At 55.4% G+C, this 21,025-nt stretch overlaps 4 protein-coding genes across 5 annotated transcripts; 2 read left to right on the top strand and 2 right to left on the bottom strand.

Moving 5' to 3' along the window:
• The first annotated feature begins 859 nt into the window (after positions 1–859).
• RPL18 (ribosomal protein L18) lies at positions 860–7,652 on the top strand. Its single transcript, XM_066209049.1, has 7 exons — positions 860–966; positions 1,143–1,229; positions 2,433–2,540; positions 4,609–4,707; positions 5,510–5,633; positions 6,370–6,439; positions 7,479–7,652. Exons 1-7 carry the CDS (start codon positions 964–966, stop codon positions 7,552–7,554), a joined length of 567 nt encoding a protein of 188 aa, XP_066065146.1. The 5' UTR covers positions 860–963; the 3' UTR covers positions 7,555–7,652.
• Positions 7,653–8,338: 686 nt separating this feature from the next.
• On the bottom strand, positions 8,339–19,025 carry RCVRN (recoverin). Of its 2 annotated transcripts, none has more exons than XM_066209047.1 (4): positions 18,943–19,025; positions 11,678–12,113; positions 9,496–9,607; positions 8,339–8,985 (listed from the first exon to the last, which is right to left on the bottom strand). In XM_066209047.1, the coding sequence occupies exons 2-4, from the start codon at positions 12,056–12,058 to the stop codon at positions 8,900–8,902; spliced, it is 579 nt and encodes a 192-aa protein (XP_066065144.1). In that variant the 5' UTR covers positions 12,059–12,113; positions 18,943–19,025; the 3' UTR covers positions 8,339–8,899. The 2 variants fall into 2 exon arrangements, with proteins under 2 accessions (XP_066065144.1, XP_066065145.1); XM_066209048.1 differs by lacking the exon at positions 18,943–19,025 and adding an exon at positions 13,240–13,315.
• On the top strand, positions 12,453–13,177 carry LOC136305733 (nucleolin-like). Its single transcript, XM_066209044.1, has 3 exons — positions 12,453–12,513; positions 12,578–12,712; positions 12,801–13,177. The coding sequence occupies exons 1-3, from the start codon at positions 12,453–12,455 to the stop codon at positions 13,175–13,177; spliced, it is 573 nt and encodes a 190-aa protein (XP_066065141.1).
• Positions 15,195–21,004, bottom strand: UBE2S (ubiquitin conjugating enzyme E2 S). The gene is given in 7 exon segments (XM_066209046.1): positions 15,195–15,851; positions 15,854–15,932; positions 15,934–16,029; positions 17,277–17,467; positions 18,943–19,090; positions 19,496–19,519; positions 20,477–21,004. Coding segments are annotated over 7 exon segments (663 nt in total). The 5' UTR covers positions 20,480–21,004; the 3' UTR covers positions 15,195–15,729.
• Between the last annotated feature and the right edge of the window lie 21 nt (positions 21,005–21,025).

Raw genomic sequence — 21,025 nt, 5'->3', positions numbered from 1 at the left:
GCCCCATTGCAGTGACCTCGGTGGGGACACTGGGGACACTGGGGACACTGGGGACACTGGGGACACTGGGGGGACACTGGGGGACACTGGGGACACTGGGGGGACACTGGGGGGACACTGGGGGACACTGGGGACACTGAGGACACATTGGGGGACACTAAGGGGACAGGGAGGTGACACTGAGGGGACACTGGGGGAACACTGGGGACACTGTGGGGACACTGGGGGAACACTGGGGACACTGTGGGGACACTGGGGACCATGCTGGGGACACTGGGGGGACACTGGGGACCCTGCGGGGACACTGGGGACCATGCTGGGGACACTGGGGGGACACTGGGGACCCTGCGGGGACACTGGGGACCATGCTGGGGACACTGGGGGTGGCACCGTCACTCGGGGTGTTCCCAGGGCTGTCCACAGGATGTCGCTGTCCCGTCCCTGTCCCCAGGATGTCCCCATGTCCCCCCCCCGTCCCTGTCCCCAGGATGTCCCCATGTCCCCCCATTGTCCCCTCCCCGCCCCTCTCCCTCCCAGCCAATCACGAGCCGCCGCCCCTCAGAGCGCGCAGCCAATGGGAGCCCGCGCTCTCTCCGCCATCTTTATTCCGGGCAGCTCCGCCAAAGGGAGCAATGGGGGGAGTGAAGCCAGGGCGGCGCCATCTTGGAGGCGTAACCATGGCAACGCCGCGGCCGCGTTTACCGGGAGAAGCCTCGCCTTGGCCGCGATGAAGGAACGCCATTAGCCCATTAACGCCATTATTCCTCCCGTTAATCCCCCGTCTTGCCCTCCCGTTAATTCCCGGCGCTCATTAAAGATCCATTGAGGCCCGCTCCTCCAGCGCCATAGAGACGGCGGGGACACAGCGGTTTCCGGTGTGCCCCGGAAGTGGGCGCGGGGCCGCTCCGCCCTCCCATAACCCCCCGCGCGGCCGCGCTCCCTTCTCTCTCCGCGTCCGCCATCATGGTGAGTCCGGCCGCGGGGCCGCGTCCGCCGCGGGATCCGCCGCCATCCGCGGCCGGGACGGGCCGGGGCGGCCCCGGCGGAGCCTCGGGAGCCCCGGAGGGGTCGCGGGGGGCGGCCAGGGCCTTCCCGGGGCTCCCGGAGCCGCCGATGGCTGACGGCGCCCGCTGTCCCCGCAGGGCATCGACATCCGCCATGACAAGGACCGCAAGGTGCGGCGGAAGGAGCCCAAGAGCCAGGACATCTACCTGCGCCTGCTGGTCAAGGTGAGGCCCCGGGGCGAGCGGGGTTGGCCCCGGGCTCTGCCCGGCCGGCGACGGCTCTGCTATCCCGGGCCTGGTTATCCCGGGCCTGGTTATCCCGGGTCTGGTTATCCCGGGTCTGTTCTCCCGGCTCTGTTATCCCGGGCCTGGTTATCCCGGGTCTGCTATCCCGGGCCTGGTTATCCCTGGTCTGATTATCCCGGCTCTGTTCTCCTGGGCCTGGTTATCCCGGGTCTGCTATCCCGGGCCTGGTTATCCCGGGCCTGGTTATCCCGGGCCTGGTTATCCCGGCTCTGCTGTCCCGGGCCTGGTTATCCCGGGCCTGGTTATCCCGGCTCTGTTATCCCGGCTCTGGTTATCCCGGCTCTGTTATCCCGCCTCTGGTTATCCCGGCTCTGTTATCCCGGATCTGGTTATCCCGGCTCTGTTATCCCGGCTCTGGTTATCCCGGCTCTGTTATCCCGGCTCTGTTATCCCGGCTCTGTTATCCCGGGCCTGGTTATCCCGGCTCTGGTTATCCCGGCTCTGGTTGTCCCGGATCTGCTATCCCGGGCCTGGTTATCCCGTATCTGGTTATCCCGGGTCTGTTCTCCCGGGCCTGGTTATCCCGGCTCTGTTATCCCGGCTCTGGTTATCCCGGCTCTGTTATCCCGGATCTGGTTATCCCGGCTCTGTTATCCCGGCTCTGTTATCCCGGCTCTGTTATCCCGGCTCTGTTATCCCGGCTCTGGTTATCCCGGCTCTGTTATCCCGGCTCTGGTCCCGCTGTCCCGGGATTTCCGCAGCTCCCGTCGCCGCCTCGGCCGCTTGTCCTTCCTTTCCTCTGTCCCGGTTTTCCCTCGGTTCTTCCCGGTTTTCCCGATTCTTCCCTGGTTTCTCCCGGGTTTTTCCCGGCTTTTCTCACGTCTTCCCCGATTTTCCTCGATTCCCCGTTTCCAGCCGCTCCGCTGCTTTCCCAGCTCCTCCCTCCCTCCCTCCTCAACCCGTTTTCCGCTTTTCCTGGATTTTTTCCTCCTTTCCCGTCTCCTGCTCTTTCAGCGACTCTGGTTTTCCCCGTTTCCACCCCCATTTTCCCCCGTTTTTTCCCATTTCCACCCCCCATAAATCCTGGTTTTTCCCCGTGTTTTCTGCCCCCCGTTCTCTCTCCCCCACGCCCAGAATTCCCGTTTTCCGCCCGTTTTTACCCGTTTTCTCCCCGGTTTCCAGCTGTACAGGTTCCTGGCCCGCCGCACCAACGCCCCGTTCAACCGCGTGGTGCTGAAACGTCTCTTCATGAGCCGCTCCAACCGGCCCCCGCTGGCCCTGTCCCGCCTGGTGAGAGCCCAGAACAATCCCAAAACAATCCCAAAATATCCCCAAAATATCCCTGGAATATCCCCGAAATATCCCCAAAATATCCCTGAAATATCCCCAAAATATCCCTGAAATATCCCCAAAATATCCCTGGAATATCCCCGAAATATCCCCAAAATATCCCTGAAATATCCCCAAAATATCCCTGAAATATCCCCAAAATATCCCTGGAATAATCTCATTAACGAGGGGATTCATGAGCCGCTCCAACCGGCCCCCGCTGGCCCTGTCCCGCCTGGTGAGAGCCCAGAACAATCCCAAAACAATCCCAAAATATCCCTGGAATATCCCTGAAATATCCCCAAAATATCCCTGAAATATCCCCAAAATATCCCTGAAATATCCCCAAAATATCCCTGGGATAAACCCAAAATATCCCTGGAATAATCTCATTAACGAGGGGATTCATGAGCCGCTCCAACCGGCCCCCGCTGGCCCTGTCCCGCCTGGTGAGAGCCCAGAACACCCCAAAACAATCCCAAAATATCCCCAAAATATCCCTGGAATATCCCCGAAATATCCCCAAAATATCCCTGAAATATCCCCAAAATATCCCTGGAATAAACCCAAAATATCCCTGGAATAATCTCATTAACGAGGGGATTCATGAGCCGCTCCAACCGGCCCCCGCTGGCCCTGTCCCGCCTGGTGAGAGCCCAGAACAATCCCAAAATATCCCTGGAATATCCCCGAAATATCCCTGAAATATCCCCGAAATATCCCCAAAATATCCCTGGGATAAACCCAAAATATCCCTGGAATAAACCCAAAATATCCCTGGAATAATCTCATTAACGAGGGGATTCACGAGCCGCTCCAACCGGCCCCCGCTGGCCCTGTCCCGCCTGGTGAGAGCCCAGAACAATCCCAAAACAATCCCAAAATATCCCTGAAATATCCCTGAAATATCCCTGGGATAAACCCAAAATATCCCTGAAATAAACCCAAAATATCCCCAAAATATCTCTGAAATATCCCCGAAATATCCCTGGGATAAACCCAAAATATCCCTGAACCAAACCCGGAATATCCCTGAAGGATATTTATTTATTTATTTGTTTGTTTATTTATTTATTTATCTATTTGGGCGGAACCCCAAACAAGCCCAAAATCACCCAAATTATCCCCAAACATCCTCCGCCGTGAGGGATTTCCCGCTGGGGTTTTCGGAATTGTTTTCAGGATTTTTTTTTGTGGGTTTTATTGGGATTTTTTTTTTTTTTCCGGAGTCCTTCGGGGATTTGATTTCGGGATTTTTTTTTTTTTTTTCCAGAAAGTTTCGGGATTTTTTTTTCCCAGGATTTTTTTGGGGTGAGGGAATTTCCCCGGGTTTGTTTTGTCTTTCCCCGCGGGTTTTTTGGGGCGTTTTCCCCTGAATTTGGGGTTTGGGTGTTTTTTTCTTTATTTAAATTTTTCTTTTCCAGGAAGTTTCGGGATTTTTTTTCCAGGATTTTTTTCGCGGGTTTTTTTGGGGGGAGGGAATTTCCCCGGGTGTGTTTTGTCTTTCCCCGCGGGTTTTTTGGGGCGTTTTCCCCTGAATTTGGGGTTTGGGTGGTTTTTTCTTTATTTAAATTTTTCTTTCCAGAAAGTTTCGGGATTTTTTTTTCCCAGGATTTTTTTCCCAGGATTTTTTTTGGGGGGAGGGAATTTCCCCGGGTTTATTTTGTCTTTCCCCGTGGGTTTTTTGGGGCATTTTCCCCTGAATTTGGGGTTTGGGGTGGATTTTTATTTATAGAATTTTTTTCTTTTCCATAAAGTTTCGGGATTTTTTTTTCCCAGGATTTTTTTTGGGGGGAGGGAATTTCCCCGGGTTTATTTTGTCTTTCCCCGCGGGTTTTTTGGGGCGTTTCCCCTGAATTTGGGGTTTGGGGTGGATTTTTATTTATAGAATTTTTTCTTTCCCAGAAAGTTTCGGGATTTTTTTTCCCAGGATTTTTTTGGGGTGGGGGAATTTCCCCGGGTGTGTTTTGTCGTCCCCGCGGGTTTTCCGGGGCGTTTTCCCCTGACTCTGGGCTCGGGCCGGCCGCAGATCCGCATGATGAAGAAGCCGGGCCGGGCCGACAGGACGGCCGTGGTGGTGGGGACGGTCACCGACGACGTCCGCATCCAGGACGTGCCCAAGCTCAAGGTTCCGCCGGCCAATTTGGGGCGGATTCGGGGCAGTTGGGCCTTCGGGGGCTTTTATGGGAGATGAGGGATTCTCGGGTGGGATTTGGGGGGTTTTGGGCTGTTCCGGGGTGATTCTCGGGTGGGATTTGGGGCTGTTCTCGGGGCTTTGGGGTCATTTCTGGGGCTGGTTTTGGGGTGATTCTGGGGGCGATTCTCGGGTGGTTTTGGGGTGGATTTTTTGTGGTATTTTGGGGCGATTTTGGGGTGGTTTTGGGGGCGATTTTTGGGGCTGTTTTTGGGGTGTTTTGGGGGCGATTCTCAAAGAGTTTCTGCGTTGATTTTCGAGTGGGTTTTTGGGGTGATTTTGGGGTGATTCTCGGGTGGTTTTGGGGATGTTTTGGAATTATTTTTGGGGTGATTTTGGGTGGTTTCTGGGTTGATTTTGGGGTGATCCTCAGGTGGTTTTAGGGGATGTTTTTGGGGTGTTTTTGGGGTGATTCTCGGGTGGCTTTGGGGGCGTTTTGGAATGGTTTTTGGGGTGATTTCTGGGTTGATTTTGGGGACGATTCTCGGGTGGTTTTGGGATGGTTTTGGAGTGATTTTGGGGTGGATTTTCTTGTGGTTTTTGGGGGCGATTTTTGGGGCTGTTTTTGGGGTGTTTTGGGGGCGATTCTCAGAGAGTTTCTGGGTTGATTTTGGGGTGATCCTGGATGGTTTTCGAGTGGGTTTTTGGGGTGATTCTCGGGCGGTTTTGGGGGCGTTTCGGAATGGTTTTTGGGGTGATTTGGGGTGATTTCTGGGTTGATTTTGTGCCCCCCCAGGTGTGCGCCCTCAGGGTGACCCGCGGGGCGCGGACGCGGATCCTCCGCGCCGGGGGCTCCATCCTCACCTTCGACCAGCTGGCCATGGCCAGCCCCAAGGGCAAGGGCACCGTGCTGCTCTCAGGTGGGGCTGGAAACCCTCCCAAAATATCCTGAATTGTCCCAAAACCCCGGGGAAGTAACCCAAAAAAATCCCCGCGAAATTATCCTGAATTACCCCGAAATAACCCCAAAAAATCCCCGTGAAATTATCCTGAATTACCCCGAAATAACCCCAAAAAATCCCCGTGAAATTATCCCTAAAAAAACCCCAAAAATCCCCGAGACCACCCCAAAAAACAAATTTAAAAAAATAACCCCCCCGTGAAACGCTCCCACGTAACCCCAAATCCCCAGAGTTTTGCCCCAGACCTTTTCCCCCCAAGGTCCCAATTCCTCCCGCGAATTCCCAGGTTTTCCCCCTGAAATTCCCTTCTTCTTCCCAAAGATTTTCCCCCCAAAATCCCCATTTTCCCCGGTTCCCCCCAAATCCCCATTTTCCCCATTTTTTCCCCGTTTTTTCCCCATTTTCCCCATTTTTTCCCTGTTTTTTTCCCCATTTTTCCCCATTCTCTCCGTTTTTTCCCCATTTTTTCCCCATTTTTTCCCCATTTTTTCCCCATTTTCCCCCCATTTTTTCCCCATTTTCACCATTTTTCCCCATTTTCCCCATTTTTTCTAATTTATTCCCCATTTATTCCCCGTTTTTTCCCCATTTTTTTCCCCATTTTTCCCCCATTTTCCCCATTTTTTCCCCATTTTCCCCATTTTCTCCCCATTTTCCCCATTTCCCCCCAATTCCCGTCTCTCCCCGCCCCCAGGCCCGCGGAAGGCGCGCGAGGTTTACCGACACTTCGGGAAAGCGCCGGGGACGCCGCACAGCCACACCAAGTGAGCGGGAAATGGGGATTGTGGGGGGAAAACGCGGGAGTTCGGGAAAACTGGGGGGGAAATCCCGGGGGAATAACGGGGATTTTGGGGGCAGCTTGAAGGTTTTTGGGGAAAGGGGCGAGGATTCGGGGGAGGCTGTTTTGGGGACAGTCTGCCCTGGTTTGGCGTTTCCTGTTCGTTTTCTGGGTTCTGGGCGGGTTTGGGGACGTTTGGGGACGTTTGGGGCCGTTTTGGGGTTTCTGGGGCTCTTGGCAGCCTGGCCGGGGGTTGGGGAGATTTGGGGGAGATTTGGGGGAGATTTGGGGGAGATTTGGGGGAGATTTTGGGGAGATTTGGGGGAGATTTTTGGGGGCTATTTGTGGGTTCTGGGGCTGTTTTGGGGCTATTTGAGGGTTTTGGGGCTGTTTTGGGGGACATTTGAGGGTTTTGGGGCTGTTTTGGGGGGTATTTGTGGGTTCTGGGGCTGTTTTGGGGGGTATTTGAGGGTTTTGGGGCTGTTTTGGGGGCTATTTGTGGGTTCTGGGGCTGTTTTGGGGCTATTTGTGGGTTTTGTGGCTGTTTTGGGGGACATTTGAGGGTTTTGGGGCTGTTTTGGGGGGTATTTGTGGGTTCTGGGGCTGTTTTGGGGGGTATTTGAGGGTTTTGGGGCTGTTTTGGGGGGTATTTGAGGGTTCTGGGGCTGTTTTGGGGTGTATTTGTGGGTTCTGGGGCTGTTTTGGGGCTATTTGAGGGTTTTGGGGCTGTTTTGGGGGGTATTTGAGGGTCCTGGGGCTGTTTTGGGGGCTATTTGAGGGTTCTGGGGCTGTTTTGGGGGGTATTTGTGGGTTTTGGGGCTGTTTTGGGGGCTATTTGGGGGTTCTGGGGCTGTTTTGGGGGCTATTTAAAGGGTTTTGGGGCTGTTTTGGGGCTATTTGAGGGTTTTGTGGCTGCTCTGGGGCTGTTTGTGGGCTCGGGGGCCGTTTTGTGCGGGCGGTTTGCGTCTCTTGCCCGATTTCCCCGTTTCTCACCCCGATTTTCCCTCCCTCCCTCCCTCCCGCAGGCCGTACGTTCGCTCCAAGGGCCCCAAGTTCGAGCGGGCGCGCGGCCGCCGGGCCAGCCGGGGCTACAAGAACTGAGCCCCCGACCCCAAAGGGAACTCGCGACGGGGAAAAGGAAAATAAAATCGGGGCCGGGAGGAGACCCCCCCCCAAAAAAAACACCATTGACACGAGTCTGTGTGTGAAATAACAAAAAAAAAACGGGAAAAAACGCCCGAAACTGACCCAAAAACCCCCGAAAATGCCCCAAAAAAACCCAAAACTGCAAAAAAAACCCCAAAACTGACCCAAAAAACGCTCAAAACTGACCCAAAAAAACCTAAAACTGCCAAAAAAACCCCAAAACTGCCCCGAAAAACCCAAAACTGCCCGAAAAACCCCAAAACTGCCCGAAAAACCCCAAAACTGCCCAAAAACCCCAAAACTGACCCAAAAAAACCCCAAAATCGCCCCAAAAAGCCCCGGGAAAAAAACACCCAAAAAACCCTGAAATTGCCTCAAAAAAAAAAAAAAAAGGAAAAAACCCCCTCCCGAATAAAGGGGAAAAACAACCAAAAAAAACCCCAGAAACTGCCCCAAAAAACCCCAAAATCGCCCCAAAAAATCCTTGAAAATAAAAATAAACCCAAAAGACCCAAAACTCCCCGAAACCGCCCCAAAAATCCCCCCAGTCCCCTTTTTTTTCCCGCCCAAACCCCTCGTTTTCCCTCCCCAAAATCCCCTTTTCCCCTATAAAAAATCACCTTTTTTCTCCTAAAAATCCCATTTTTAACCAAAATCCCCATTTTTCCCCCCAAAAAACCACCCGAGCACTTCCGGGGGGGGGAATCCTCTTTATTGCCCCTCCCCCCTTCCCGCCCCTCCCCCCGCCCACCATTTTGGGGTGAAATTCTTGGGTTTTGGGTCAAATCTTCAGTTTGGGGTAAAATCTCTTTTTTTCGGAGTAAAAATCTTCATTTTCCGGGGTGAATTTCTCGAATTTTGGGGCAAATTTCACATTTTCCGGGGCGAGATTCACTTCGTTTGGTGCGAACCTTTCTTGGGGCGAATTCCTCATTTTTCGGGGTGAAATTCTCGAATTTTGGGGCAAAACCTTCACTTTTGGGGGTCAAACTCGGGTTTTGGTGCAAAACTCATGTTTTCAGGGTGAAACTCGTTTTTTTGTGGTGAATTTCTCTATTTTTGGGCAAAATTCACATTTTTGGGTCGAAAATCTCATTTTTTGGGGGGCGAAAATTTCATTTTTGGGGCGGCTCGCTCCTTTTTGGGTCGAAAATCTCGTTTTTTGGGGGCGGCTCGCTCCTTTTTGGGGCGGAAATCGCGTTTTTTAGGTGAATTTCTCGTTTTTCGCGGCGGAGCTCGCGGCTTTGGGGGCGGAAATTCCGTTGTCGGGGGTGAACGCCGCCTCTCCCGGGGGAAATTCTCATTTTTTGGGCTCGTACTGGATGAGGCGCATGATGGCGTCGTTCTTCATCACGCCCTCGATGAATTCCCCCTCGGCGATCTTGTCTGGGGGCACAGAAACAGCAAAAAATTAAAGGTTTTTTGGGGGGAAAAAACCCAGATTTGGGGTTTTTCGGAGGGAGCCCCAAACCCCGGGGAGTCCGCGGGAATTTTGGGGCGATTTTGGGCGATTTTGGGGTGGTTTGGGGATGATTTTGGGGGGGTTTTGGGGTTTTTTGGGGTTTTTGGGATGAATTCGGGAGGATTTGGGTGGATTCGGGGGGATTTGGGGAGGATTCGGGAAGAATTTTGGGGTGATTTGGGGGTTTTTGGGAAGAAATCGGGGATTTGGGCGGATTTCGGGGTCCCAGGGAGGTTTGGGGGGATTTTGGGGGGTTTTGGGGGTCCTGGGTGGGATTTGGGGTAGATTTTGGGGTGTGTCCAGGACGGATTCCGGGGTGATTTGGGGCGGATTTTTGGGATGAATTCGGGGGATTTTTGGGATGAATTCGGGGGATTTTGGGGGGGATTTGGGACGGATTTCAGGGTGATTCCGGGGCATTCTGGGGGCCCCACCGTTGTCGCCCTTGTTGAAGTAGGCCCAGAGTTTGTCGGCGCGTTTCTGGGGGCTGTTCTCGTCCTCGGGCAGCAGCTTCTGCTCCTCCTGCGGGATCATCTTGAAAATCGCCTGGGGACCCCAAAAAACCCCGTCAGCAACCCCAAAAACGAACCGGGACCCCAAAAACCCAACCGGGACCCCAAAAACCCAACCGGGGACCCCAAAAACGAACCGGGACCCCAAAAACCCAACCGGGGATTCCAAAAACGAACCGGGACCCCAAAAACCAAACTGGGGACCCCAAAAACCCAACCGGGGACCCCAGAAACGAACCGGGACCCCAAAAACCCAACCGGGGACCCCAAAAACCCCACCGGGGATCCCAAAAACGAACCGGGACCCCAAAAACGGCACCGGGAACCCCAAAAACGAACCGGGAACCCCAAAAACGAACCGGGACCCCAAAAACGGCACCGGGGACTCCAAAAACCCAACTGGGGACCCCAAAAACCCAACCGGGACCCCAAAAACGGCACCGGGACCCCAAAAACCCAACCGGGACCCCAAAAACGGCACCGGGGACCCCAAAAACGAACCGGGACCCCAAAAACGAACCGGGGACCCCAAAAACGAACCGGGACCCCAAAAACGGCACCGGGGACCCCAAAAACCCAACCGGGACCCCAAAAACCCAACCGGGACCCCAAAAACGAACTGGGGACCCCAAAAACCCAACTGGGGACCCCAAAAACCCCACCGGGGACCCCAAAAACGAACCGGGACCCCAAAAACCCAACCGGGACCCGAAAAACGAACCGGGACCCCAAAAACGGCACCGGGGACCCCAAAAACGAACCGGGACCTCAAAAACGGCACCGGGGACACCAAAAACGAACGGGGAACCCCAAAAACGAACCGGGACCCCAAAAACGGCACCGGGGACCCCAAAAACCCAACCGGGACCCTAAAACGGCACCGGGGACCCCAAACCCAGGTCTGGGAGCCCCAAAATGGGTCTGGAAACCCCCAAAACCGCCCGAGGACCCCAAAAACGGATCTGGGGACCCCAAAAAGCGCCAGGAACCACCCGGGGACCCCCAAAACCGCACCGGGGACACAAAAAACCCCAAAAATGGGTCTGGAGACCCCAAATCCGGCCCCGCTCGGGGGGGAGGGGAATTATCCCATCCCCGCCCCTCCCCCCCCCCGGAGCTTTTTCCGTCCAAAATCCGGGATCAGGGGAGGGGGGAGGGGCAAAGCCAATTAACCACCCGGGTTGATTGGGGGGGTAGGGGCTGGGGGAGGGGCAAAGCCAATTAGCGCCCCGGGTTAATGGGGGGGGAGGGGAGGGAGGTCAGAGCCCCTCCCCCACAGCCCGATGGGAATTCCCGGATTTTGGTTTTTTTTTTAATTTCCTTTTTTATGGGATTCCCTTTTTTATGGGATTCCCTTTTTATGGGATTCCCTTTCATTGGATCCCTTTCCATGGGATCCCAAATCTCCTCTTGGGGCTGAGCCATTCCCGTGACCCCAAACCCCGAATCTCCCGTTCCTAAATCCCGAATTTCCCGTTCTCAACCCACCCCCCCCCCCAAAAAAAAAAATTCCCGAATTTTCTCACCCTGATGAACTCCAGCGCCTCGTTCCGGCTGAGCTCCCCATCCCCACATTCCCCAAACCCCGGATTTCTCATCCCCAAACCCCAAATTCACCCCAAATTTGCCACCTCCACCCCAAATCTTCCAGATTTCCTCACCGTGACCATCTCCAGCACCTCGTTCCTGCCGACCTCCCCTTTCCTGCAATCCCAAACCCCAAAATCCATCCAAAAACCCCAAAATCCCGGGATTTCCTCACCGTGACGATCTCCAGCACCTCGTTCCTGCCGACCCACATTTCCAAACCCCAGATTTCCATTCCCAAACCCCAAAATCCATCCAAAAACCCCAAAATCCCGGGATTTCCTCACCGTGACCATCTCCAGCACCTCGTTCCTGCCGATCCACATTTCCAAAGCCCAGATTTCCATTCCCAAACCCCCGAATCCATCCAAAAAGCCCCCGGAATTTCCCAGATTTCCTCACCGTGATGATCTCCAGCACCTCGTTCTTGCTGACCCACATTTCCAAAGCCCCGATTTCCATTCCCAACCCCCCCGAATCCATCCAACCCCCCCCGGAATTTCCCAGATTTCCTCACCGTGATGATCTCCAGCACCTCGTTCTTGCTGACCTCGCCGTTCCTGTCCACGTCGAACAAGGAGAAGGCCCACTCCAGCTTCAGGTGGGTTTTCCCGGACGAGGTGAGGTGCAGGGCGATGATGTACTCCCGGAAGTCCAGCGTGCCGTCGTCGTTGGTGTCGAAGCTGCGGAAGACGTGGCGGGCGTAGCCCTGCGGGTCCGAGTTGGGGAAGAAGGTGCCGTAGATCTTCTCGAACTCGGCGCGGCTGATGCGGCCGTCGGGGCACTGGCGCTGGAAGCTCTCGTACCAGCGGCACAGCTCCTCCTCCGAGTAGCGCGTGTTGGTCTTCAGGTCCTCCAGGACCTCCTTGGACAGCGCCCCGCTCTTGGCGTTGCCCATGGCCGCCACCAGGAGGAGGAGGAGGAGGAGGAGGAAGGTTCTGGGTCCTGAAATGCTGCAGGGGGGGGGAAGAAAAAAGGGAGGTTTTGAGTCCTGGAATGTGGGGCGGAAAAAAAGGAGGTTTTGGACCCCAAAATATGGAGGAAGAGGAAGGTTTGGGCCGGAGAACGCGGAGGAAGAGGAAGGTTCTGAGTCCCGGAGCGAGGAGGAGGAGGAAGGTTCTGGGTCCTGGAATGCAGGAGAGGAGGAAGACTCCTGGTCCTGGAATGTGGAGGAATGGGAAGGCGTTCGGTGCTGAAATGGGGAGGAGGGTGAAGATTGCGGGTCCCGGAATGTGGAGGAAGATTTTTGGTGCTGGAATGAGGAGGAAGAGGAAGGTTCTGGGTCCTGGAATATGGAGGAGGAGGAGGAGGAGGAGGAAGAGTCTGGAGAGAGGGGAGAGAGAAAAGGGTTGAGTGAGGAGGAGGAGGAGGAGGAGGAGGAAGGTTTTGAGTTTTGAATCCTGGAATGTGGAGGAAGATTTTGGGTCCCAGATTGTGGAGGAGGAGGAGGAGGAGGAGGAGGAGGAAGGTTTTGAGTCCCAGAATGAGGAGGAAGAGGAAGGTTTTGGGTTCCAAAATGAGGAGGAAGAGGAGGAGGAGGAGGAAGGTCCTGGTACTCCACAAAATGAGGATGAGGAAGATCCTGAACCCCCAAAACCGAGGCCGAAGAAAATCTCAACCCCCCCCAAAAAAACCCCAAGAATCGAGGAAGAGGAAGGTCCCGGACAAAAGACTGAGGAGGAAGATCTTGAACCCCCAAAATGAGGATGAGGAAGGTCCTGAACCCCAAAGCGAGGAGGAGGAGGAGGAGGAGGAGGAAGGTCGCAGAGCCAAACCCGGGGATGAGGAAGGCTCTGAAGCCCCAAACCCGAGGCCGAAGAAAAACCTCAGACCCGAAACAACGAGGAAGAGGAAGGTCCTGGAGGAGAATGAGGACGAAGACGAGGAAGGTCCCAGAGCCAAACCTGAGGAGGAGGAAGGTCCTGAAGCCCCAAGACCGAGGCCGAAGAAAGTTCCAGACCCCAAAAAAACCGAGGATGAGGATGAGGAAGGTCCCGAAGCCCCAAACCGAGGCTGAGGAAGGTCCCGGAGGAGGAGGAGGATGAGGAGGGGGGAGGAAGGTCCCGGGGGGTCCCTTACTGGAAAGTTCCGGGCTCCGGTGAGGATGAGGAGGGCGAGGGTGACGAAGGCTCCTCTGCGGGGCCGCGGCCGCCGCCCCCTTTATCAAGGGGGGATTTGGGGGATTTGGGGGGGGAGGAGGAGGAGGGGGAGGGGATGAAGGTGATCCCGGCTTAGCGCGGGCACGTGGGGGGGGGGGAGGGGCAGCGGCCCATCCCCCACCCACACACACACCCCGGGGGGCTGGGAGCGGGGAGACCCCAAAAGTGGGCAAAAATCACCCCCAAAATATCCCAAAATAAACTTAAAACGACCCAAAATAAACCCAAAATAAACCCGAAATAACCCAAAATAATCTAAAAACACCCCCCAGAATAAACCCCAAAATAAACCTAAAAGAACCCCAAAATAAACTTAAAATACGCCCCAAAATCACCCCTAAAATAACCTAAAATAACCCAAAATAAACCTAAAATAACCCAAAATAACCTAAAAAACACCCCCCAGAATAAACCCCAAAACAAACTTAAAATAACCTAAAATAATCTAAAAAATACCCCCACAAAAAAACCCAAAATAAACCAGAATAACCCAAAAAACACCCCCCAGAATAACCCCCCAAAATACCCCAAAATAACCCCAAAATAAACCTAAAATAACCCCAAAATAATCCCCCCAAAAATAAACTAAAAAGAGCCCAAAGGAGCCCGCCAAATTACCACAAAATAACCTCGAAGACACCAAAAAAGAACCAAAAATACCAAAAAAGAACCCAGAAAAAAAACTCCGAAAACGATCCCAAAAATTACCCCGAAATAACCGAGAAACGCCTAAAAAACCCCCCAAAAAACCCCTCCAGATAACCCCCCGAATACCCCAAAATAACCCCAAAAAATCCCCAAAAAACCTCCAAAACCCCCCCAAAATAACCCCAAAACCCCCCAAAATATAACCCCAAAAAACCCCCAAAAATAACTCAAAAAACCCCTCGAAATAACCCCAAAAATCCCCCAAAAAACTCCAAAAACCCCCCCAAATAACCCCAAAAAATCCCGAAAATAACCCAAACCCCCGAGATAACCCCAAAACCGCAAAAATAACTCAAAAAACCCCTCGAAATAACCCCAAAAAATCCCGAAAATAACCCAAACCCCCGAGATAACCCCAAAACAACCTCAAACGACGCCCCGGGAAGTCAACGAGCCCCCGAAAGAACCGAAACCATTTTTAAAAACTCGGAATCGAACCCAAACGAACCCAAACGGGCCCGGAACGAGCCCCGGGAACAGCGAAACCCCGAAAACCCCGAAATTAACCCCGAAATTAACCCCGAAATTAACCCCGAAATCCCCGAACCCCCCGTGAACTCCCCTCCCCCCCCGCACGTGCGCCCCTCCCCCCCCCGCGGGGGGCGGCAGATGGCGCGGGGGGAGGGGCGGCTCATTAAACCTCATTAACGTCGGGGTTAATTAATCAGGCCCCGGGGTTGTGTAAGGAGGGGGGAGGGGACAGCCCGCGGGACGCCGGGAAGGGGCGGGACCTGAACAGGTGAGAACAGGTGAGAACAGGTGAGCTCTGAGCGGGCCCAGGTGGGAACAGGTGAGAACAGAATGTGCCCAGGTGTGTCCAGGTGACATCTCCAGGTGTGTCCCAGGTGAGATCCGCTGTCTCCAGGTGTGCCCAGGTGTGTCCCAAACCTGTCCCAGCTCTCCCCAGGTGTGTGTTCACCTGTCCCAGGTGTGTCCCAGCTGTCCCCAGCTGTGTGTTCACCTGTCCCAGGTGTGTCCCAGGTGTGTCACCTGTCCCAGGTGTGTGTTTACCTGTCCCAGCTGTCCCCAGCTGTGTGTTCACCTGTCCCAGGTGTGTCCCAGCTGTCCCCAGGTGTGTGTTCACCTGTCCCAGCTGTGTGTTTACCTGTCCCAGCTGTCCCCAGGTGTGTTCACCTGTCCCAGGTGTGTCGCAGTCACACAAGCTCGTTACAAAACCGACCCTTTAATTGGGGGATTTTTTGGGGCGTTTTTTGGTTTTTTTTTTTCCCTCATAACTTAAAAATAACTTACGGGGTGGGGGAGGGGCAGCCCCGCCCCCCGGGACCCCCCAAATCCCCTCCCCCACCCCCCCAATCCCCTCCCCCGCCCCCCAAAATGGGTCTGGGGGCGGCTCGGGACCCCCAAAAACGAGTCTGGGACCCCCAAAAATTTATTTTGGGACCCCCAAAAATGGGTGTGGGGGGATTTGGGGGACCCCAAAATGGGTCTGGGGGCGGCTGGGGGGGGGAGGACGGGGGCTTTTGACCCCCCCAAATCGAGTCTGGGGGTGTTCGGGGGGACCCCAGAATGATTCTGGGACCCCCAAAATGAGTCTGGGGGATTCTACCCCCCCCCCCAATTCAGCCTGGGGGTGACCCAGGACCCCCCCAAATCAACCCTGGGGGGCCCCAGACCCCTCCCCGCATCGAGCGGGGGTCCCCGCGCCCCCAGGGCGACCCCCCAAGGGGGTCCGCGCGCCCCCTCAGAGCCTCCTCAGCGCCCGCTTCTTGTCCCCCTTCTTCTTGGGCGGCGCCTTCCTGTCCCCGGCGTGCTTCTTGGGGACGGGCCCCTCGGCGGCGGCGGGCTGGGGGGGCGCCCCCCGAGGGCCCCGGGGGCGGCTCCGGCGCCGGGGCGGCCTCGCGGGGGCGGGCCGCGCGCGTGGATCTCCGTCAGCAGCCGCGCGCGGGGCGGCGAAGCGCTCAAAGTCCTCCAGGAGCAGGCGCGCCGCCTCCTCGTTCAGGGCCGACTCGGGGTTCGGGTGGATCAGCAGGCATTTGATGGTCTGGGGGCGGCACGGGCGGCGTCAGGGGCCCCAGAGTGCGGTGACTGGACCCCCGGCACCGGCCCCAAAATCGGAGAATTCTACCCCAAAAAACGGCACCAAAATCGGAGAATTCTACCCCAAAAAACGGCACCAAAATACCCAAAAAACGGCACCTAAATCGGAGAATTCTACCCCAAAAAACGGCCCCAAAATCGGAGAATTCTACCCCAAAAAACGGCACCAAAATCGGAGAATTCTACCCCAAAAAACGGCACCAAAATACCCAAAAAACGGCACCAAAATCTGAGAATTCTACCCCAAAAAACGGCACCAAAATCGGAGAATTCTACCCCAAAAAACGGCACCAAAATACCCAAAAAATGGCCCCAAAATCGGAGAATTCTACCCCAAAAAACGGCACCAAAATACCCAAAAAACGGCACCAAAATCTGAGAATTCTACCCCAAAAAAACGGCACCAAAATCGGAGAATTCTACCCCAAAAAACGGCACCAAAATCGGAGAATTCTACCCCAAAAACCGGCACCAAAATCGGAGAATTCTACCCCAAAAAACGGCCCCAGAATACGGTGACTGGACCCTCAACACCGGCCCCAAAATCGGAGAATTCTACCCCAAAAAACGGCACCAAAATACCCAAAAAAACGACCCCAAAATCTGGGAATTCTACCCCAAAAAACGGCACCAAAATCGGAGAATTCTACCCCAAAAAACGGCCCCAAAATCTGAGAATTCTACCCCCAAAACAGCCCAAATCCCACTCATCTGATCCCAAAATCGGCCCCAAACCCCCTCCCATTCCCTCCCAGTATAAACCAGTACATCCCAGTGCCCCCAACCCTCCCCAAATCGCCCCCAAGCCCCCTCCCAGTCTATCCCAGTCCCTCCCAGTCTATCCCAGTATAAACCAGTGCCCCCAGTCGCACCAGCAGCACGTGTCTGAGCCCCAGCTCGGCCCTCCAGTCCCTCCCAGTATACCCCAGTATAAACCAGTGCCCCCAAAGCTCCCCAAATCCCCCCCAAACCCCCTCCCAGTATATCCCAGTCCCTCCCAGTATATCCCAGTATAAACCAGTGCCCCCAGTCGCACCAGCAGCACGTGTCTGAGCCCCAGCTCGGCCCTCCCAGTCCCTCCCAGTATATCCCAGTCTATCCCAGTGCCCCCAAACCTCCCCAAATCCCCCCCAAGCCCCCTCCCAGTCCCTCCCAGTCTATCCCAGTATAAACCAGTGCCCCCAGTCGCACCAGCAGCACGTGTCTGAGCCCCAGCTCGGCCCTCCAGTCCCTCTTGAGCACGTTGACGCAGATCTCCCCGCTGGGCCCCACGTTGGGGTGGAAGATTTTGGTCAGGAAGAATCCCTTGGGGGGCGAGGCCGGGAAATCCTTCCCCAGCACCAGCTTCATCCTGAACACGCCCCCGGCGTACGGGGTGCCCTCTGGGGAACCCAAAAACACCAGGAATTGACCCAAAACCCGGCCCGAAACGTCCTGAGCTGCGCCCCCCAAACCACCCCGAAAACGGCGCAAAAACGGCCAGAAACGGCTCGAACTGACACAAAACAACCCAAATACGGCTGAAATCGACCCAAAATAACCCAAAAATGGCCAGAAACGGCTCGAACTGACACAAAATAACCCAAAAACGGCCAAAAACGGCTCAGATTGACCCAAAATAACCCCAAACTGGCTGAAATCGACTCAAAATAACCCAAAAATGGTCAAAAACGGCTCAAATTGACCCAAATTAACCCCAAAATGGCCAGAAACGGCTCAAATTGACCCAAAATAACCCAAAAACGGCTCAGATTGACCCAAAATAACCCAAAAACGGCCAAAACCGGCTCGAATTGACCCAAAATAACCCAAAAACGGCCAGAAACGGCTCAGATTGACCCAAAATAACCCAAAAACGGCCAGAAACGGCTCAAACTGACCCAAAATAACCCAAAAATGGCCCAAAACGGCTCAAATTGACCCAAATTAACCCAAAACCAGCCAAAAATGGCTCAGATTGACCCAAAATAACCCAACAACGGCCAGAAACGGCTCGAATTGACCCAAAATAACCCAAAAACGGCCAAAAACGGCTCAAATTGACCCAAAATAACCCAAAAACGGCCAAAAACGGCTCAAATTGACCCAAATTAACCCAAAAACGGCCAGAAACGGCTCAAATGGACCCAAAATAACCCAAAACCGGCCAGAAACGGCTCAAATGGACCCAAAATAACCCAAAACCGGCCAGAAACGGCTCAAATGGACCCAAAATTAACCCCCAAACCAGCCCCAAAACATCCCCAAACCACCCCAAACTACCCCCAATAAATCCTGAGAGTCGGGAATGTCTGGGGGGACCCCAGGATCTCGGGGCGGGACCCCCAAGGTTCTCGGGGGAGCTCTTGGGATTTTCGGGGGGATCCCCAGGAACTTCGGAGCTGGAATCCCCAGGGGCTTTTTTGGGAGGATGCCCAGGACTTCCAGGGAGGGATCCCCGGGAGTTTTGGGGTGATTTGGGGGTGACTTTGGGGTGTATAATGATAATTTTAGGATGATTTTGGGGTGAATAATGACAATTTTGGGGCGATTTTGGGTCCTTTACCTGGCCCCTCGAGGGCCACCTGCACATCGGTGATTTTGGGGAGGTTTTGGGGTGTGTAATGATAATTTTAGGATGATTTTTGGGTGTATAATGATATTTTTGGGGGGATTTTGGAGTGTATAATGACAATTTTGGGGAGGTTTTGGGGTGAATAATGACAATTTTGGGGTGATTTTGGGTCCTTTACCTGGCCCCTCGAGGGCCACCTGCACGTCGGTGATTCCTGGGGTGATTTTGGGATGTATAATGATGATTTTGGGGGTGATTTTGGGGTGAATAATGACGATTTTGGGGCGATTTTGGGTCCTTTACCTGGCCCCTCGAGGGCCACCTGCACGTCGGTGACGTCGTCGTCGTTGGGGAACACCTTGATGCCGTCGGGGGGGTCGGAGCTGAGCAGGGAAACCTCCCGGCAGAGCAGCCGCAGCGTCTGGGGGGGCAGGTTCTCGGCGTTCGGGGTCTGGAATCACACCAAAAACTGGGGCAGAAACCACCCAGAAACCCCACAGGGGATCGGGCAAAAACCGCACAGAAGATCGCCCGAAATTCGGTCAGAAACCGCCCAAAAATGGGGACGAAATCACCCCAAAAATCCGGCAGAAACCGCCCAGAAACGGGTCAAAAATCGCCCCAAAACGGGTCAGAGATTACCAAAAATCCCGCTGAAAAATCAGGCAGAAGTCACCCAGAGATCCCCCAAAAACGGGGATTAAACCCACCAAAAATGTTGAAATCCCCGGAAACAACCTAAAAATTGAAGGGAAGGTCCTCAAAATCTGGGGAAAAAAGAGGTTTGGGAGCCCCAAAATGTTCAAATCCCCCCCAAAAAATCCCCAAAATTTGTGTCCCCTCCCTCCCCACTCACCTGCCAGGCACCACCTCGGGGCTCCTGCGGGCAAAAACCGAGAAAATTGGGGTGAATTTGTGAAATTTTGGGGTGGGGAAGCCCCAAAATCGTCCGGGACCTTTTCGTTCCCCCCAGTTTCTCTCGGGACCCCCTGAAAGCCCCAAAAACACCTCAAATTGCCCCAAAATCACCTCAGGGCTGCTCTGATCCCCGAAAAATGACCGAAATACCCAAAAAACCTCCCCAAGTTCCACCTAAATCTCCTCAGGACCCCAAAAATCCCCCTAGAGCTCCTCAAATCCCCTCAAGCCACTCGAAATCCCCGAGAGCTCCCCAAATCTGCCCCGGACCCCAAAAATTCCCTCAGAACTCCCTAAATCCCACCCAAACCGCCCCAAAACCTCAGAAATCCCGAGAGCTCCCCAAATCTGCCCCGGACCCCAAAAATTCCCTCAGATCTCCCCGAATCCCACCCAAACCGCCCCAAAACCTCAGAAATCCCCGAGAGCTCCCCAAATCTGCCCCGGACCCCAAAAATTCCCTCAGATCTCCCCGAATCCCACCCAAACCGCCCCAAAACCTCAGAAATCCCCGAGAGCTCCCCAAATCTGCCCCGGACCCCAAAAATTCCCTCAGCTCTCCCCGAATCAGCCCAGAAGCTCAGAAATCCCCTCAGAGTTCCCCAAGTCACGTCAGGACCCCGGCCCCCCTCAGATCTCCCTAAATCCCACCTAAATCACCTCAGGACCCCAAGATCCCCTCAGGGCTCCCTAAATTTCACCGAAACCACCCCAAAATCCCCCCAGAGCTCCCCAAATCGCCGCCAAAGCCCCTCAGGCCCCTGAGGCCCCGGCCCGGGCCTGGTCCGGCTCGGAAGCCCCGGCCCGGGCCCGGAGCGGCCTCACCTCACCCGGGACCCCCCAAACCCTCCCGAAACCCCCCAAATCCCCCCCGGGACCCCCCAAAACCCGCCGATCCCCGTCCCGGGGCCTCCCTCACCATGGCGCCGGGCTGGGCCCCGGGCGGGCCCCGAGCGGGGAGCGGAGTTCTGGGGGTGTCCCGGGCTGGGATCGGGGTCCCCGCGGTGCGGGGGTGACCCCTGGGGCGGGGGGAGGCCGGGGCTGGCCCCGTGTCCCCTCCCCCGGCAGCGATCTCCCGCTCCCGGCGCCGCCGCCCGCCCGCCGCGCTGAGGGACCCCCCGCCCGCGCCGCCGCTTTTATCACCTCCGGGCCCCGCCCACACCGCCGCGGACCAATCGGCGCCGCGCTCTGGGCTCAAGAGCCAATGGGCAGCGAGGGGGAGGGCGGGCTCTGCGCGCTGATTGGCGGGTTTCGCAGAGGAAGCGCGGGGGGCGGGGCCAGGGGGCGCGTTGTTTGCGCCGTAACGGTCGGCGGAAAAGGGGCGGGCCGCCGGTTTGAACGGCGGTGACTGGCGGGAGCGCAGCCAATGGGAAGCGCGGAGAGGGAGGAGGGCGAGGGCGAAGCTTCCGGGAGGCGGGGATTGGTTTGATTGGCAGGTGGAGCGGCCAATCACAGCGCGGGGTTGGCG

This window comes from Chamaea fasciata, unplaced genomic scaffold (assembly GCF_029207755.1).
Source record: "Chamaea fasciata isolate MVZ Bird 193981 ecotype frontalis unplaced genomic scaffold, bChaFas1.0.hap1 SCAF_616, whole genome shotgun sequence".
Taxonomy (NCBI): domain Eukaryota; kingdom Metazoa; phylum Chordata; class Aves; order Passeriformes; family Sylviidae; genus Chamaea; species Chamaea fasciata.
This window is presented reverse-complemented; position numbering and strand designations above follow the sequence as displayed.